The following is a 17,974-nucleotide window of genomic DNA, read 5'->3' as shown; positions in this document are numbered from 1 at the left end:
TAAAAACCTGCAGTAAAAACGGAGCCAGGAGATTAGAAAATGATTTATAAAACTCTGCAGTCAAACCATCTGTGCCGGGAGATTTATTGGCCTTAAGTGCAGAAATGGAATTACAAACTTCCTCCACAGTCAGAGGGCTGTCACAATAACTTCTATCTTCCACAACAATAGTTTTTAGGTTTTTAATATTATTGAAAAATCCTGTTGAGACATCCTCATTATATTTTGAGTTGTATAGTTTAGTATAGAATTCGGCACAGAAATGTGAAATTTCTCTAGGATTGTCAGAGACAATGCCATTAATATTTAGTTGGTGAATAGAGTTTGTTTTCGATCTGTATTTTTCAAGCCTGAAAAAGTAAGCAGAATTCTGTTCGCCCTCCTCCAGCCACCTCTTCCTGGATCTTATGAAAGCACCCTCAGCCTTGCGTCGATATAAACCGTCCAATTTATTTTGAAGTTCTAGTAAACTTAATTTATCTTCGTCTGAGATTTCTTCTGGGGACTTCTGGTAATAAGAGGCAATTCTGCTTATTACTTCTTGTTCTTCAGCTTTCCTTAATTTAGCAATTTGACTCCCATATCTTCTCAAGAATTTGCATGCTTCAAATTTAAAAAGTTCCCAATTGGTACAAAAGGACTTCTCTCTGTTAGCTTTGTTCCAATAATAAACAATTAATTTATTAATCTGCATGTTAACTATTTTATCTTTTAGTAAAGAATTATTTAACTTCCAATAAGAGAATTTATGAGGTATATTATCCAATGTAAACATTTGGACGTTAATGTGAATTGCTCTATGATCAGTGAGAGGGGTGGCAAGTATATTAACGGTAATATTATCTTTATCAATACAGTCAGAAACAAGCCAAAAGTCAATACGTGATTGCCTGGATCCTGTCTTATTGCTCCATGTAAAGACTCTATCATCTGCAAATTTTTCTCTCCAAATATCCACAAGATTAAATTTTCCCATAAAATTTTTTAAGTTTGCACTGTATGAAGACTGCTGCCCTGGAGGCCACCTATCAACCATATTGTCTAAAGCGATGTTAAAGTCTCCACCAATTAAAAGGACTGAATTTGGGTATTTGGAGAGCCAGAAATTAATTCTTTCTTCTAAGGAGTCAAGTAATTTATCATTTTCAGTTTTATTATTCTAACCATATATATTTACTGCAATGAAAGTACTGTTATTGTGTCTGATTATTGAGCAGAGGTAGTGTCCTAAGGTGTCACAGTCAGAGTGTAACACATCTCCAGAAAAATAATTTTTAAGCGTGGCAACTCCAGCAGAACGCTCAGAGCCATGGGACAACCAGACTTCATTACCCCATTGTGATTTCCAAAAATTTGTATCAGCAGGTGTGGAATGACTCTCTTGGAAAAAGCAAAAATCTGTTTTAAATTGTTTGGCAAACAAAAACAAAGCTTTGCGTTTACAGGTTTGTCTTAAACCCCTGGTATTAAGAGAAACAAATGAAAAAGACAAAGTTATTAGAAAAAAGAAAGAGAAAAAGTAAGTTCTAAACTTCTACAGCTAAGAATAGATCTATAGGATAAGGGGACCGGGTGCTGCACAATTTAGGTAGTAGAACAGTAAAAACCCTGAGTGACTAAGCTTATAAAAATACAGTATTTAACTATCTATTATGGTTTAAATATAGCTTTTTATAGATAAACACACTCTTCAACACAAAATAAAACTTTAACCTGAGGGTGAAAATATCAAGTTCACCATGTAAACAAGCTTACAGAAAAGTCATTTCGGAGACTAAATAAGCATCTCTATGAAGGAGGGAAAACTTCTGATCCACTGATGAATCCTCGGCCTCCCACGAAATAAGCCGGCTTACCCTCCTTACGGGCTTTGTCTATCATCGGCCACAGTTTGTCACGACGTTCTCTGTCCTCCCTGGACAGATCTTCAGCGAACCTCAAATGATTGTCCTGCAGGTAGGAGGATGTTTTGGCTGCTTTCCATACAGCATCTCTGTAGATTCGGGAGGTGAACTGCACGATGATGCCTCTAGGTCTGGTGCTACCTTGTCGCTTGGCTCCGAGTCGGTGTACGGTGTCGATGACGTCAGGCAGCCTATGATTTTGTTCTGGCAGAACAGACTGGCATATCACAGTCACCTTTCCCCTTACGTCTTCTTTCTCAGCCTCCTTGACTCCATGTAGTCTGAGATTCCACCTCCTGGAATATCTTTCCAACTCAGATATTCTCTGTTGGCAGTTGTCCACTCGACCTTCCTCTTTAGTTACTTTTTTTTCCAAGTCGCAAACTTTCCCCTTCATATCTTTCATTTCCGCGCACACAAAATCAATCGTCTTTTTGAGACCCTCAATCTGGAGCTTCTTGTTCTTCTATTGAATAGACGGCAGACTACACATGTCCAAGGGTAATACTGTCCTCCTCAGGCCATTGGCATCAAGTCAAAGCCTTAAAGTCCGGTACTTTGCACATGGTAATTTTTTAGCAGCAGAATCACAAGACAAAGCGTGCCAATGTTTATACTTTGACTGTGACTGCGAAATTACGGAGCCCCGCAGGGGACATGGGAGAAAAAAAATTAAGACCGACTTTTGCGAGATCTCGCAAAACAAACTCGGGATCTCCCAAAAGTTTTAGCCGCATTCTTCGGAGGCAGCCAGCTCGAGGCCGACCGGGAGGTTGAGGCACGATGTGCCGGGAAAGCGGTGTTCCTCCCGGCTGTAGTAGGTCTCGACCTCCCGTTAGCTTCGAGATGGTGGGTGTCAGATCTCCGAAAACGTCGGAGCACTTTTGATGTCTTGTAAACCGAGCAGGTATCTGACGTTTACACAACTACATTCACGCCTCAAAATATCTTAAAAGTGTATTTTGTGGCCCAGAAAGAGTAATATTACAACTAAGTAGCTGCCGCCATTTTTGGAATTCAACTTTTGCGAGAATTCAACTTTTCCCGAGTTTTTTTTGCGAGATCTCGAGTTAGTTTTGCGAGATCTCGCAAAAGTCCGTCTTAATTATTTTTTCTCCCATGTCCCCTGCGGGGCTCCGTACGAAATAGATGAAAAAGTAGATGTTAAAAAACAACTTATAGTTTTGTCATTGGGCTGGTCGAATGCTATGAGTTTCTGTCCCTTTGTCTGACCTTAGAGACTTATTTTAAAAGGAAACATTACAATCCTTTAAAGCAAGCATTTTCACCTCTGTTCCCCCCTCTGTACTTAACTTTTTTGTTGTCATGTCAGTAATTGTCCAGTTGATGGCTCCCTTGGATCACAAGCCTCTCTGATGAGTCCAAGTGAATATATTCTTAATAAACAGCTTTGAAGAATTTGTGACCAACTTTGTTTAATTGAACATCATCATCATGAGTCAAACTCACTCTTGGATCTACAAAATATTTAACAAAAACAAACATCACTGAATCATAAGGTATTTGCTCCAACTCTTAGTCCAGAAACACATGAGTGAACTAGATCAGCTGCTCCTCCAGTTCAGCTGTGGATTTATATAATTATTTATATTTGTAAAGTGGGTATGCAGGGTTTTTCAGTACTAATATAAGCATTTTATATCATCGCTTTATTGACAGATGTATTTTTTTTTGAAGGTGTTCAAGGTCAGGTATCAGTTTGAAAAACCAAACAAACACACTGAGTTGAACTTGAACGTCCTACTGACAGAAACTAAAATTGGTGCAAAAATAACCAGAAACATATAAGAAACATCCTGGAGGTGCTGCAGACAAGTAAGGACCAATAACACGCCAACAGGAAATCCTTTTTACTAATTTATTTTATTTATTTTTTTATTTTTACTCTCCATTTTAAGCCATGATGTTTGCTGATACTGTGTTCCTACTGTTTGTTCTCATTAATAGTTCTGTTCTGTTTTTAACATTCTGTGCTGAAGCTGGAGGAAATGTTTCCACAGTGTCAGATGATACAGCTCCAAACTAAATAAGTGACTAACTAACGATGCTTTAATACACTTTACTATAAATTATGATATAGTGCACTTTCTTAAAATTTCTTATTGCTCTGTAATTAATTGTTTTCTTTATAAATGTACAAAGTAATGAGAATAAATCTGTGTGATAAAGGAAGGTCTGTAGACTTCTCTGTTAAGATCAGTGAAGAGAAACAACAACATACAAATACCTAAAAAAAATTATTCAGTAAACATGTAGAAGATAGAGAAGTTTATGTTTTCATGTGGAGAAATTTTTTAAAATAAAAATATTCATAAGCATTGATAGTCTCCATGGCTGAACAGACACAGGAAAGAGCTCCACCTATAAAACGTAAAAACATCAAAACAACATCTTGAAGATGTCGAGGTTCTGCCCATAATGTTTGACTGACATCTGATTTATGTGCAGCACATAAATACCACAATAATGATGGAGAGAAACTAAAAGGGAACTAAAATACAGATTTAAACTTACAACAATATGAAAGACTTCAGTCTATTTCACTTTAATCAACTCAGCCATGTCTCCAACCCAAAGTCCAGCATAGAGCGGCTGAGTGAATGTGGTCTGGACTCTGTGGAGGAGAGTCATGGTTTCAGAGACGCTGTAGAAGGACAAAATACCTGCTCTGTGATCCAGGTACACTCCTACTCTGGAGGAACGAGGACCTGAGACACAAGTTTGGATGTTGTTGTACCAAAATGTATAATTGTTGTTGTTACAATCTAATGACCAAGATTTGTCATTATATCCAAATACACATTCTTTACCTCCTTTTCTGCTGATATTCTTGTACGCGACTGCTACAAAAACTCTCCCTCTCCACTCCACCTCCCAGTAACAACGTCCAGTCAGACTCTCTCTACTCAGGACCTGAAGCCATCCAGTGAATCTGTCTGGATGATCAGAATAAGACTGTTGTTGATTCATGTTTGTTGCTTTTCTGTTCCCCTCTGATAATAACAGATATTTGTTTGCTGTGTTTGGATCCAGTGTGATTTCACGTGAATATTTTAAGAATCCAGCTCTGGTCTTTGGCTCTGGTTGTGACAGTAAAACATCCACTTCAGTGACTGTCAGTGAGATGTTTGTCCGTTCCTCTCTCAGAATGTCCTGTAGTTTATCTCTGACCTCTGACACAGCTGCTGTCACATCCTCAAAGTAGCTCAGAGGACGGATATTGATGCTGGATGAGTCTGTAGACTCACTGAGTGCTGACAGTGAGGGGTAGTTGTGTAGAAACTGGATGTGATCCTCTGTGTGTGAGAGCTGCTTCAGCTCAGCATCTTTCCTCTTCAGCTCAGTGATCTCCTGCTCCAGCTTCTCCTGAAGCTCTTTGACTCGACTCACTTCAGTTTCCTGCTGGGATCTGATCTGCTGCTTCACATCAGAGCTTCTTTTCTGGATGAGATGGATCAGCTCAGTGAAGATCTTCTCACTGTGCTCCACTGTTTGATCAGCAGACTGATTGATGGCCTCCACCTCCTGTTGAAGCAGCTTCACATCTTTCTCTCTGTCCTGGATTCTCTGCTGGATGTTTTGTCGACTCACCTCCAGCTCTCTCTGCCTCTCAGTCCTTTCTGCTGCAGCTGAGACTGTGTCGTGGCCTTTATGTTCATCCACAGAGCAGAGATAACAGATACTCTGCTGATCAGTACGGCAGAACATCTTCATCACCTCATCATGACGAGAGCAGATGTTCTCCTGGAGCTTCTTGGAGGGCTCCACCAGCTTGTGTTTCTTTAATGGAGCCACATCATAATGAGGCTGAAGGTGTTTCTCACAGTAAGAAACCAAACACATCAAACAGGACTTCATTGCTTTGATTTTTCTTCCAGTGAAGAAATCACAGGCCACATCTTCAGGTCCAGCATAGCAGTGATCAGCAGGAGCAGCTTGGAGTCCAGTCTTCTTCAGCTGCTCCACTAAAACTGCTAACATGGTGTTTTTCACCAGGACAGGCCTCGGTGTGAAAATCTGTCTGCACTGAGGGCAGCTGTAGATTTTCTTCTTTTCCTCTTCATCCCAAAAGCCATTAATACAGTTCATACAGTAGCTGTGTCCACAGGGAATAGCCACCGGATCCTTCAGTAGATCCAAACAGATCGAACAAGAGAAAGTTTCTCGGTCCAGCTGAACTCCTTTCTGCGCCATTTCTCGTCTCAGTGTCAGTGACTGTGTGAGTTTCACTTCCGTATACCTGAAACTGGTCTGAGCTCTGACAATAACAACATGAATTTCTGCAGTGAATGGGGAGTGTCAGCTTTTCCACGTCACCTCATTGGTTACATTTCAAACACACGTGTAGATTGTCGAGGAATCGGGAGGAAACAAGGAAATAGGTGGAGAGAGAGGAGGTGCTAAGTGAGAGAGCAGGAAGAAGAGGGAGGGTTATCAGGCTGTAATTTATTCTAGGAAGAGTATTTGTTCAACCCTTTTTACAGCAGAGATAATTTCTGAGTTAAAATACTTGTCAGAGTTGTGTTTAAAAAAAAAATCACCTGACTTTCTCACGTAAATTTGCTGCACTAATTGCTTTTCTTTCTCATTCAAATAGTCCAGATGAACACAAATTACTGACAGCTTATCAGAGACTGATAGACCAACAAGATGGGAATCTTTTTCTCTACATTTTAAACTTTTGGTCAAGAAGAGTAAAAGACAGAATAAGGAATGGAGGAAATTTCCAAATTTATTTTGGGTATACTAGAAAATTAGCCAACACTTACTGACATTCATAATCTTTTCCTTTTATGTTAGGCAGACTGGATGCTACCCTGGTCCTTTTTGCCCTCTTCTGTTTTGCTGTCCAAGTTGCTTTTGACATTTAAACCTTAATAAATTAAAAGTTGTCTCAGCTCAACTGTATTCAGCTTAGAATGAGGGTGCACATTGAAATTTAGAGTCAAGAAAGTTTACTGTCACAGCACTTTGCCTTATTTAGAAAGTATAGACAACACAATATAAAACCAATATCATCCCCAGTATAAACACTCTGACTAGACCAAAGTTTATGGGCATTAGGGGAACATAAACAGAACTCCACATACCTAAACTGTGTCATCAGGGCTCATGGATGGAGTCACCTGAGAGGCTCTAGCGCACCCTGCTATACTCCTAACATCTGTGCTCAGACTGCAGCAGTTCTGCAGCACTAAACCTGATCTTTTCCTGCTTTCTACAGTAACTTGAGCTTTCAGCCTGCTGTCTGTCTTCATAGATGGCAGCTTTAAACATCATGAGAACTGCTCCCATCCACCGATAATGAGTGCAGCAATGTTTTGTTCTGTTGGGCTGTGACCCACTACCCCTCACAACGCTCCTCTCTCCACACTCCCACATTACTGATTGGTCACCTCCTTTGAAACTTCCTACAGGTGCACTCACTGCTGCTCCCAGCTTCCTCTCTACAGTCAGTAATTATTGCACTTAGTGGTTAGTATGTATGGAGGCTCAGTATGTCTCTGAGCCTCCATACATACTTACCATGCAGGTGATTTCTAATCAAAGTTTTCCAATGTTTGAGTTTCAACTTCCTGACAACAGCTTAATGTTTTATTTTCTACTTTTCTTTGTTGTAAATAAAGTGTAATCAGACAGTAGAGGGATTGTCTATCGTTTGAACACGAGTAACCTAATTTAATAAGTGATCTAAATCTTTGTTTAACCTTTTTATTTATTTAAGAAAGAATGTAAAAAAAAAAAGTAGTGATGGCTGAAGCTCCAGCATATGTGTCAAAAAATCAACACACTGCTTCAGAAACACTGTGCCGAGGCTTGGTTTCCCTGAACAGAGTCGTGTGATCAATGACATTCGGAGCTTCATTCAGCCTGTTGCTTCAATTCCTGACTCGTTGGTTTATAAGGCATTGAATCATTGGTGGGATTTGTGCTGTGTTTTGGTGATTTTGTGCAATAGAGAGCGAATCACTGTGTGACATAATTAGAGACATGGAGCCAGGAAGAAAGGACGCTCTCCATATTATTAAATAAAAACCAGATCATCAGCATTTCTGCTCCCAGGCTTAAAATGTACATAAGAAACATGATATACATATACTTATATTTATAGAGGTTATAGTATATTATATAAACGTACCTGTCCACTGGTTAATTATATAATCAGGTGGCAGCAGGGACCTCACAGCACAAGCATTACTCCCAACCTATTATAAGATTGTGTTGCACATTGTTATATATGAAGTATTTTTTATTTTAATTAATATAAAACATCAAGAAGTCACAAGCAAAAGGAAAAACACCATGGCATATCAGCCCGATATCAGACAGAACTGTCACATGACATCAAACATAATGAAGCAGTTAATCCTACGTTGTAGATTCAAGTTTTTGGCCACCAGATGCCGTTAAAGAGGACTGTGTTGAAAAGCTTCGAGTTATGAACAGTTTTCAATACTAACTTCAGAAAGCTTCATTTGGCCATGTCTACAAAAAAATCCAGCTAAGTTCTGCAACTTGATTATTCTTTGTAAAGCACATTGTGACAGGTTATAGTCTTAAAAAGTGCTATATAATTCAACTTTACTTACTAGCCAACCAGCAAATTTGTAACCCTCCACTCTCATGTTGGTTGCACAGTTGTGATGTGATATATAGCAGAAATTAATTTGTCAAATCAGTAATAAGACGATGACATGACAAGAAATAATGGGTGAAACAGACAATATAAACGCAAGAGGGAGGACACACCTGGGGAACAGCTGAATAGTGTCCACCTGATACTGACGAAGGACTTTCAAAATAAAGTAATTAACCACGGGACACAGGGACACAAAATTGTCACAGAGAATACAGAAGGACTGGGGGAAGAACCTATGGAATAAGCAGTAATTATGAAAAATAGAAACCCTCCCCAGGTGCTAATTAAACCTTCTGTTTTTAAGGGGCAGTCAATCAGAAGATAGTTAGCTTAAAAGTGGACTGAAAGCAAGAGGAGCTGAAATGGTTTGTTCCATACAGAAGATGTAGTAATGGGTTGCAGATCAAAATAAATAAGGAAATTATTTTAATGTGATTTTTTTTTTTTTTATGTTAATCATGCAAAGCTATTTTTATTTTGGAGTTAGAGTCCAGGAATAAAAATGTGGAGTTGGAAATAATCACAAGATTTTTGATTCGGTTTTAATCAAAGTACTACAATAAATTTTGAATTAAATTACATTAAAATCTTGACATTCGGCTGCTTCACTGCATCTTTTGTGAGTGCAAGGATAAAAAAAATGCAATAGTAGACAGCAGGTCAGACAATATGCAAATGAGGGAAAATCTACATCAAATTAAATATGAGTTATGGCTGATTTGAATAAAAGCAATGATTATGCTTAGAGACACATTTTTAAAAATGTTGCTATTACATTTGAACCTGCAGCTTTTTTAAATGAACACCTGGTATCCAATGGGAGTTTAGTTTGAACTAACTGAACAAAAAACTAAGAATAATCAGAATTAAACAGAACCAACAGTACAGGAAAGTTTAATCTTTCTGAAGAACACATGCAGTGGCTTCAGGGTCCACAATAATACAACATGTTTGGGCTCATGTGTGTCAGTTCCAGCTTTAATCTTATATAGCAAGACCTCTTTATAGGTCAATAGAGGAATGAAAACCTTTTCATGCTCATTTTGCTGATCTACAGCTTGAGTGTGTGCCACCTCTACAACATAAAACAATAAAATATGATCTTAGAGTAACGTAAAATCTGAATTTTCTGTAAATCATAAGAATAACAACATAATGAATTAAACAAATAAGTGATATGTGAGTAAAATATACCATACTGATCTTGAGTTTATTCTGTATTTTTATTCAGTATTTGTAGTTTTGGTTGTCTTGGTTAGTATTTTGTTCCGTTCATCAGAAATATAACAAAAGGAAAGCTGAACTAAAATGATCCAGCAAATAAAAACTGTTGTGAGCCGCCACCCTTATATCTCCTTTGGGCTTTTGTAGCCTTGACCTGACTTTTAAAAAAATAATTGGAAAAAAAGCTCTATGCTGCTAAAAGATGAAAAATTCTGCCTAAATATGTATTTTACCAGGTTAATGTGTGTGGCGGGGCGTGGTCTGCAGCGCCGCTGCAGGGGAGGCGGACGCACCTGAGCTGCACCTGAGCGCTTTAACGTCTGTGCCATCTATGCTGTTGTGTTGGTGTGTGTCGGGCTGTGAGCTGAAAAGCTACAGCCGGCTGTATGCGTACAGCAACCGTGTGTGAAAAGTGGTCAATAAAGAGAAGCTGAAAAGCGTGTTCATGCAAACATCGTCGGGTCTGCCGTGATATGTTTACAATAAGACTTCTGGTCCTGAACCTCTGCGCACAGCGTCTGCAGATCGGGGCTTTCATCTTTACGCAGGACTGTAAGCTGTCATCTGTGAGGCGTGAGCGGTGTTTGTTTTTAACTTAGTTCACGGTGGAGAACAGCTGCTGACATAATGTGGATCCAAAGATCCATAACTGGCCTACCTGGGGTTGAAAGTCTCGATAAATGCACGGCGTTTCGGCGGGTACACCGGCTTCTACGAGTGTGACGCTTATTATGAGCGATGAAAAAATAATAAAATATAATTTTATTTTAATACTTCAATTTCACAATAATCTTCCAATTTAGAACAAGTTAAAAAAGAACTAACATAAATAAAATACACTTCAGCTAAATACTTCTAATTTATTTTCCCAAACCACGCGCAGCCGCATTATAAGGACTAAAGAGCTGCAGGTTGCCGACCCCTGACCTAGAATTTCATTTCTGCTCTCTTCTTTTCTTCTTCTTCTTCTTCACATCCGTTGCTGCCCTACTCAGGTCGATATAATGAAAATCAGGTAGAAATAATAACCAGAAATCCAAATGTAGAATTTATGGTTCCCTGTTGATCCAATTTCAAATTCAAATTTTTATTTGTCACATACACAGTCATACACAGTACGATATGCAGTGAAATGCTTGGACAACTGCTCGTGACCTAAAGAAAAAAGAAAAGGCTATGAATAAGATAGGAAATAAATATGAAAATAAAAAAGGGTAAATTTAACCAGGAAGGAATAAAATAAAATAAAATATAAAAATTAAGTTAAGAATGAGATAACTGTACAACACAAATTAGAATGAAGGGTAAATTTAACTGGGAAAGAATAAGATAAAATATATAAATTAAAGTTGAAAATAAAATAACTGTACAACAAAATACACAATACACAGTATAGAAATATATAAGAATGTATGAAGAAATATAAATATATATACACACAATAACAGCAGCTGTACAAGTATTAACTGGAAATGAGGAATATAATGTCCAGTGTTGTGCAATCCACATTATTTAGTGTCTTGTGCAGTGCAAATATGCTTAAAGTGATTTAAGTGATGAAGTGTAAACAAAGTCCAGAGTGTCCAGTGTGTGTAAGAACTATATGTGTGGGTCAGTACTGTGTGGTGGTGTGATTGAGAGACCGTATCGCCTGCGGGAAGAAGCTCCTCCTCAGTCTCTCTGTGTTGGTCTTCAGGGAGCGGAATCGCTTTCCTGACCTCAACAGAGAGAACAATCCGTTGTTGGGATGGCCGAGGTCCTTCACGATCTTCCTGGCCTTGGTCCAGCACCGCCTGCTGTAGATTGAGTGCAGGTCAGGGAGCTCTGAGCGGATGGTGCGCTCAGCTGAACGCACAACCCTCTGTAGAGCTCGTCTGTCCTGCATGGTGCTGTTCCCGAACCAGGTTAAGATGTTTCCCGTCAGGATGCTCTCTATGGTGCACGAGTAAAAGTTCCTGAGCACCTTGGGGGGCAGTCGGAAGTCTCTCAAGCGTCTGAGGTGGTAGAGACACTGACGGGCCTTTTTCACCACGGTGTTGATGTGACAGGACCATGACAGGTCCTGCGTGATGTGAACTCCGAGATATTTGAAGCTGAAAAACGAAGTTCCCATACCGGGAGTCGAACCCGGGCCGCCTGGGTGAAAACCAGGAATCCTAACCGCTAGACCATATGGGAATAGCTTCGTATGTTATATTCTATTTATTATATTATATTTTCGTATCTACATCTGTGATGGATAAGTTTAAGTTTAAGTTCTGTACTTATGAAGCAAACTGCACACACAGAGTTAGCAAACAATGAGTTTACTTGCATTTATGACATAAATACTTATCATGAGCCAATATGGCAATCATGACTGCTTTTATATTGCAGGGATATAGACAAAATTAGTCAAAAGAAATTTTAATCAAATCTCGTAACACATTACCCAGGCTGTGAAGAAACAGGACAAGAATCTAAACCAGGACAAAGCCATACTGAAGTACCTTCCTTAAAAATCACAAAGAAAACATATTTAAATAAAAATGCTATACTTGTCTTGAACCTTTTTTTTTTTTTTATAAAAAACTTTATTTCTGTGTATTAAAACTTATTTATTGGCTGATAAAGAGGAATCACATCAAGAAACAAGTGATGAAAAACTCATTTTCATGTTTGTTTTCTTCTACACTGAAGAAGAAATACAAGTTTCTGTGGTAAATATTAAAAGAGCATCTTTGTTCAATAAATATTTGTGTCACCTTTAAAGACCAATAAAAAAAAATCAAACTTAGAGAAACAAAGTCAGGGCTGGAATAAACAACATAGAGTGCTCTTCACTGCTGTGGACAGAAAATGTACCATGACTTGGAGCATGAGGTCATTTTCTACCTCGGGTGCTGCAGTGATTTGGTTTGTCACTCGGGTGGATCCTTAGATGAAAATTCAGTCCTGATTTCCAACTGAATCTTTCCCCACAGGAGCTACAAATATATGGTTTCTCCCCTGTGTGGATCCTTCTGTGACTTTTCATAGTCGACAAGTCTCTAAACTCTTTCCTACAGACGTTGCAAGAATACGGTTTCTCACCGGTGTGGATTCTCAAATGAGTTTCTAGTCCTGATTTCTTACCAAATCTTTTCCCGCAGGTGCTACAGAAATACGGTTTCTCACCTGTGTGGATTCTCACGTGACTTTCAAATCCGGATTTCTTATTAAATCTTTTCCCGCAGGTGATGCAAAAATATGGCTTCTCACCTGTGTGGATCCTTACGCGAGTTTCCAATCCTGATTTCCAAATGAATCTTTTCCCACAGGTGCTAAAAGATTGTGGCTTCTCACTTGTGTGAACTCTCATGTGTCTCGTCAGGTTGGATTTACACTGAAAAGTTTTTCCACAAATGTCACAGCTTACAGATTTTTTACTTGTATCAGTTTCACTCCGAGACTTATCTGTTCTGTTTTTGTGACGTCTCCTTTTCTTCAGCTCCGCATTTCTAGTTGATCCCGAGTCCACATGCTGGTTTTCTTCCTGTTCCTCAAGCTCTGGTTCAGGAAAGTGAAGAGCAAGGAGCTGGTCATCGTTTGATTCTGATTCACTGAGGTCACTTTCCTCAAAACTAGAAGTCACCATAAAACTATTGATCTCCTGCTTCAGTACAATCTCCTCCAGCAGTTCCTCCTGTTCCTCTTTAATCTGTGGAGGATCTGGGTCCTCCTGGTCCAGACTTGAGTTCCTCTCCTGCTGATTGGCGACAAACTCCTCCTCCTTACAGGTAGTTTGCTGGTGGAGGTCTAAACGAACAATAAAAAAAATGTAATTATAGAAAAACACTTCTGAGAAGATAAAATAAAGTTTTAGTTAAAGTCTGTAACAGGGTTTTAATAGTTTTGCAATTTTCATTAGTTTTTATTTTTATTTAGTTTTGACTTCAGATTTTCAATTTTATATCAGTTTTAATTAGTTTTTACCAATTGTTTGTTAGTTTAGTTTAGTTTTTATTTTTTGAAAATCCTTAGTTTTAGTTTAGTTTTGATTAGTTTCAGTTATAGTTTTAGTTGTGTTTGCAATAATTAAGTGTAACAAAATCCCAGTTTCATCATATCAGTCATTCTGCTCATCCTTGGGTATGTTGCTATTCCAGCTACCATACTGCACCCTGGACAGGTCGCCTGTCTGTCGCAGGGCTAACACGCAGAGACAGACAACTCACATTCCCACCTATGGGTTCTTTAAATAAATAAATAAATAAAGGCAGATGAACAACCATTGATACCAGGCAACTATAAAACGTATATCTTGGCCCCAATGAGACTATTAACTCTCGCAGCACCGGCTGTTCGTAATTTTGGTTCAAGTGAATTGATAAACTTTTTGAAGGTAATAGACTCACACAGTTGTGTAGATATCCCCGTCCTGTTGTCTCGGGATGCATCACGCTGCCTTGCCTGGGGTTAGCTTCTGTTTTCTGGGGATGAGGGTTGAGTGTGCTCCCTTACCTTCTCAAGCTAAGCTAGGTTAGCCTTCTTGTGTGAGCTTTTCAAGTGCACTTTAAGGTTTGTGGGATTTGTTTCCCTTTAGAAATGTCCCTCATAATTTGTCTGTTTCCACTACAAGACACTTGCTTTATCCAAAACACAGTCATATTCAAAGTAATCCCAAACTGGACTCTGGCGCTTTCTCCCGACTTTTCCTGACATGATTCTGCGCGTGGACGGAGCAGCGACACAGACGACTCGACTAACGTGCTGCCACCTGCTGGCATAATGAGACACAACAAGAAAAAAATCTGGAAACTAAACTTCATTTTCACCCTTGACTCTTGTATGACACGCACACATCAATGAAAACTAAACACATTTTTGCTATAAATTCAGTTAATTTTAGTTTTGTGAACACTCATTATAGTTTTAGTTAGTTTTCCTTTTTTTGTTTTTATTTTTATTTCCGTTAACGAAAATGTTTTTTCACTTCTAGTTTTCGTTATTTCGTTAGTTTTCGTTAACGATAATAACCTTGGTCTGCAATGAGGGCATGTTGCTCACATTTGCAGGTGAAATTAAAAGTGTGTAAAAATGAAGTTATTTGTGCACTCTGATGCAAATGAGAACTTGAGTTCTGACATTCTTCAGCAACATTAAGAGTAAAACTGGGGCGATCGTGGCTCAAGAGTTGGGAGTTCGCCTTGTAATCGGAAGGTTGCCGGCTCGAGTCCCGGCTCGGACAGTCTCGGTCGTCGTGTCCTTGGGCAAGACACTTCACCTACCGCCTACTGGTGTTGGCCAGAAGGGCAGATGGCGTGATATGGCAGCCTCGCTTCTGTCAGTCTGCCCCAGGGCAGCTGTGGCTACAACTGTAGCTGCCTCCACCAGTGTGTGGATGACTGGGTGTGTAAAGCACTTTGGGGGGACTAGTAAAAGCGCTATACAAATACAGGCCATTTATTTACCAAAAAAAACCTTTAAAACAAAAAAGAACTCACTTATTTCTGACTGACTGATGATCTATTTTGGAGTTGATCTAGAAACTGATCTACATCTTGATATTTTTCAAAATAATCTTCACTATTAGGGGTGGCTGTAGCTCAGGCGGTAGAGCAGATCATCTACTGATCGGTTCGATTCCCGGCTTCACCTAGTCTGCATTTCAAATATCCTTGGGCAAGATACTAACTCCAAGTTGCCTCAAGTTGCTCTTTGATTTGTGGAATGTGTCTGAATGTTGGTAGAAAGCACTAAGAAAAATGTGTTTGTGCGAATGGGTGAATGCACAAGTTTTGTAAAGCGCTTTGAGTGCTCAAGATTGAGTAGAAAAGCGCTTTATAAGAACCAGTCCATTTAAAACTCCCTGTCATGTTTTCACGAATACACATTAAATAGATCTGACTGATACAAACTGTAGGTTTAATATTAATGTTAACACTTCAGAAAAGCGATTACAGTTTTACCGGTGCTCTGTAAATCTTTCTCAGGTTTCCAGATGTTATGCAGCTGTCTGAGCCGCTCTTCCCCGGTCCAGACGACGATGCCTTCATCCTCGTGTTTCACTACAAGCTGTTCTCCCTCTTGACTGATGCAGAGTTCCTCCTGTTCCTCTTTGATCTGTGGAGGCTCTGTGTCCTCCTGGTCCAGATTGAAGTTCCTCTCCTGGTTGCAGACCTGCTGGCCAGCCAGATCTTCCTCCTCCTTACACTTCATGTTGATGTGGGACTTGAGGAACAAAGTAAAAAGAAAAAGATTAGACAGGTAAAGGTGCAGCCTCAATCAGCAGGGCTGTGAGAGAGGTTTGTACAAATGTTTCAGAAGCACCATGTGACTCCCTCTCTTTTTTGGAAAGTCTTATTAATTCACTTTATAACTTTTACTTTGAAGATAAATTTCTACTATCACAAAGATATTATGACCTCTTTAAAAACAAACAACGGCAACTACATGACTTAAATTCCATGTTTAGATGAAGGTAAAGGTCAATGCCTTTTGACAGGGGAAAAACCTCCACACAGAAGAATCTTACTTGGCTGAATCATAAATTATTCACCATGATTAAAACTGCAGATGAGCAATAATCTGCAGTTTATTTTAGCCAAAGAGGAATGTTTCTGTTTGTCTGTGATCTGACGTTTTCTGCTGGGTCCAAATTTCATTTTATCCTGTGTAAGTTTGTTTCTCTTCCTGTTAACTAGCAAAGTCAAAATCACCTTGATTAATTTAACTTTAATTAAATTATAAATGTAATAATTTTATTGAACAATTAATTTCATTTCAATTAAAAAAAAACAATTACTTAAAAGAGATAAGTTGGAGAGAGACATATGGCCATCTTTTAGTGAGTTAGACCCTGATTAAGGGGTATTTTTGAAAGTAAAGCCCATCTCTCAAAGTCCCTGCCGGCCTGCCTCCATCTCGGGAAGTCTGTGGGTGCAGACGGAGGTGAGGAGCACCACAGGCGGCAGAGAACTGTCTGTAGCCCCGGAGTGAGGCATCGTGAACCGAAGCAGACAGCGAACTGTGGCACAGTGCAGAAAACCGAAGCTTTCCCTCCCTGTTTGATTTTGATGTGTCTCATGAATGTCTATTGTTAAAAGTTGACCTTTTAAAAAAAGGGACGGACTTGTTTGATTAGCTGCTCTCTGATTTTAGCCTGTTAGCTTACAGACTGAGCTCAGATCATTCCTGTGTTAGTTCATTGAGAACATCACAGTTTTACATACCTGCTGCGTGACTTAATCTCGGGTCTCCGGCTGATATACAGCAGTCTGAGCCAATGGCTGATCTCATCATCCTGGACGACTGTTTTTAATGTTTTTAACCACGGAGATTTCTTCTGCATCATCAGTCTCTCGTTGTTAAACTCTCCCAGAAACTGAAGACAGTTGTGCGATACGAGTTGTGCCATTTCCGCGCTTCTTGTTCTTCTATTGAATAGACGGCAGACTACACATGTCCAAGGGTAATACTGTCCTCCTCAGGCCATTGGCATCAAGTCAAAGCCTTAAAGTCCGGTACTTTGCACATGGTAATTTTTTAGCAGCAGAATCACAAGACAAAGCGTGCCAATGTTTATACTTTGACTGTGACTGCGAAATTACGGAGCCCCGCAGGGGACATGGGAGAAAAAAAAATTAAGACGGACTTTTGCGAGATCTCGCAAAACAAACTCGGGATCTCGCAAAAGTTTTAGCCGCATTCTTCGGAGGCCGCCAGCTCGAAGCCGACCGGGAGGTTGAGGCACGATGTGCCGGGACAGCGGTGTTCCTCCCGGCTGTAGTAGGTCTCGACCTCCCGTTAGCTTCGAGATGGTGGGTGTCAGATCTCCGAAAACGTCGGAGCACTTTTGATGTCTTGTAAACCGAGCAGGCGTTTACACAACTACATTCACGCCTCAAAATATCTTAAAAGTGTATTTTGTGACCCAGAAAGAGTAATATTACAACTAAGTAGCTGCCGCCATTGTTGGAATTCAACTTTTGCGAGAATTCAACTTTTCCCGAGTTTGTTTTGCGAGATCTCGCAAAAGTCCGTCTTAATTTTTTTTCTCCCATGTCCCCTGCGGGGCTCCGTACGAAATAGATGAAAAAGTAGATGTTAAAAAACAACTTATAGTTTTGTCATTGGGCTGGTCGAATGCTATGAGTTTCTGTCCCTTTGTCTGACCTTAGAGACTTATTTTAAAAGGAAACATTACAATCCTTTAAAGCAAGCA

At 39.5% G+C, this 17,974-nt stretch overlaps 2 protein-coding genes and 1 non-coding gene across 3 annotated transcripts; all 3 read right to left on the bottom strand.

The window, feature by feature from the left end:
* Positions 1-4,070: 4,070 nt before the first annotated feature.
* On the bottom strand, positions 4,071-6,137 carry LOC148097464 (tripartite motif-containing protein 16-like). The gene has a single exon (XM_087832150.1). It carries the CDS (start codon positions 6,117-6,119, stop codon positions 4,461-4,463), a length of 1,659 nt encoding a protein of 552 aa, XP_087688276.1. The 5' UTR covers positions 6,120-6,137; the 3' UTR covers positions 4,071-4,460.
* A 5,758-nt stretch (positions 6,138-11,895) lies between these two features.
* On the bottom strand, positions 11,896-11,967 carry trnae-uuc (transfer RNA glutamic acid (anticodon UUC)). The gene has a single exon. It is a non-coding gene; the product is annotated as a tRNA-Glu (tRNA).
* A 614-nt stretch (positions 11,968-12,581) lies between these two features.
* Positions 12,582-17,805, bottom strand: LOC148097462 (uncharacterized). Its single transcript, XM_087832142.1, has 3 exons — positions 16,983-17,805; positions 15,720-15,981; positions 12,582-13,566 (listed from the first exon to the last, which is right to left on the bottom strand). The coding sequence occupies exons 2-3, from the start codon at positions 15,967-15,969 to the stop codon at positions 12,653-12,655; spliced, it is 1,164 nt and encodes a 387-aa protein (XP_087688268.1). The 5' UTR covers positions 15,970-15,981; positions 16,983-17,805; the 3' UTR covers positions 12,582-12,652.
* Between the last annotated feature and the right edge of the window lie 169 nt (positions 17,806-17,974).

Source organism: Neolamprologus brichardi, chromosome 18, assembly GCF_056152115.1.
Source record: "Neolamprologus brichardi isolate AB-2024 chromosome 18, ASM5615211v1, whole genome shotgun sequence".
Lineage (NCBI taxonomy): Eukaryota > Metazoa > Chordata > Actinopteri > Cichliformes > Cichlidae > Neolamprologus > Neolamprologus brichardi.
This window is presented reverse-complemented; position numbering and strand designations above follow the sequence as displayed.

Coding starts and splice junctions, on each gene's coding strand:
- LOC148097464 (XM_087832150.1), bottom strand. CDS start 6,119: ATGGCGCAGAAAGGAGTTCAGCTGGACCGAGAAACTTTCTCTTGTTCG.
- LOC148097462 (XM_087832142.1), bottom strand. CDS start 15,969: ATGAAGTGTAAGGAGGAGGAAGATCTGGCTGGCCAGCAGGTCTGCAAC. Junction 13,567..15,719: donor GAAAGATTTACAGAGCACCG/GTAAAACTGTAA, acceptor TTGTTCGTTTAG/ACCTCCACCAGCAAACTACC.